The 1,102-nt window shown below is 61.3% G+C and overlaps 1 protein-coding gene across 1 annotated transcript in view; it reads left to right on the top strand.

The window, feature by feature from the left end:
* The window catches only part of cd248b (CD248 molecule, endosialin b), a 5,382-nt gene that overhangs the window by 3,215 nt on the left and 1,065 nt on the right, over nucleotides 1-1,102 (top strand). The window contains exon 3 of the mRNA XM_048620311.1: nucleotides 3-567. Within this exon, the coding sequence (XP_048476268.1) occupies nucleotides 3-567 (565 nt within the window). The remainder of the gene's footprint in view (nucleotides 1-2; nucleotides 568-1,102) is intronic.

The raw sequence follows: 1,102 nt of genomic DNA, 5'->3' as shown, positions 1-1,102 counted from the left end.
TAACCTGGCCGAGAACCCTAATTACCCCCCAAAGACCCAGGGCAGTACCCCTAACCTGGCCGAGAACACTAATTACCCCCCAGAGAGGCGGGGCAGTGCCCCCAGCCCAACTGGGAACCCCAGTTACCCCCCAGAGACTCGGGGTGCACTGGTCAACACCCCCAGCCCCACCAGGACCTACCGCCGCCGCCCGGAGACGAGGGGGGCACAGGTCGATACTGCCCACCCAGCTGGGACCCACAATTACCCTCCGGAGACACGAGGGCCATTGCCGAACACCCCCATCCGGTCCAGGCCTGCCCCCGCAGCGGGTGGGGGGGCAGAGGTCAATGGCTCGGGGGGTGCGGGCGCCCACCGTGAGCTCAGGGGGCACAGGGATGACTGTTGGCTCCTGGTGGCTCTCCTGGTGCCCACCTGCGTCTTCCTTGTGGTGATGCTGGCTCTAGGGATCGTCTACTGCACTCGCTGTGCCTGTGGGAAGAGGCAGAACGTGACCGACTGCTATCGCTGGGCCAACCAGACCAATGCCAAGGTGCCGCGTCATGACTCCAGTGCCCACGCCACCGTGTAAGTGATGGTCCAGGCGCTGTGAGACAGTGTGGGGTGGTGGAGGGGGTTAATGACGAACGGGCAGGGAGCTAACTGGGACAGGGGTGTGCCCAACGCTGACCAAGAGATGGGCAGTGATCAGGGGGAGACAGATAAATCTCAGGGACTGACCCTGACAGGGAGCAGTGGGGGGGTGGTGGTGGGGGCGTGGGGTTGGGGGGGAGCGGGGGGGGGGGGGGGAACGAGGACAACTCTGTCCTCCCAGGCTTTCAACATTGGCTGGTGGGCTGTCTCGATACGGCAAAGAGAGGGTTAACCTGGAGAGAGACGGAGAGAGACAGAGAGAGAGAGAGAGAAAGAGATAGAGACAGAGAGAGAGAGAGATAGAGATAGAGAGAGAGAGACAGAGAGAGAGAGAGAGACTGTCTCGATGCGGCAGAGACGGTTAACCTGGAGAGAGACAGAGAGAGATAGAGAGAGAGAAACAGAGACAGAGAGAGAGAGAGTGAGACACAGAGACAGAGAGAGGTAGAGATAGCGAGAGAGAGAGAGA

This window comes from Rhincodon typus, chromosome 46, assembly GCF_021869965.1.
Source record: "Rhincodon typus isolate 14 chromosome 46, sRhiTyp1.1, whole genome shotgun sequence".
In the NCBI taxonomy this organism is placed as follows: Eukaryota; Metazoa; Chordata; class Chondrichthyes; order Orectolobiformes; family Rhincodontidae; genus Rhincodon; species Rhincodon typus.
The sequence above is the reverse complement of the archived record's forward strand: the minus strand, read 5'-3'. Positions and strand labels throughout refer to the sequence as shown.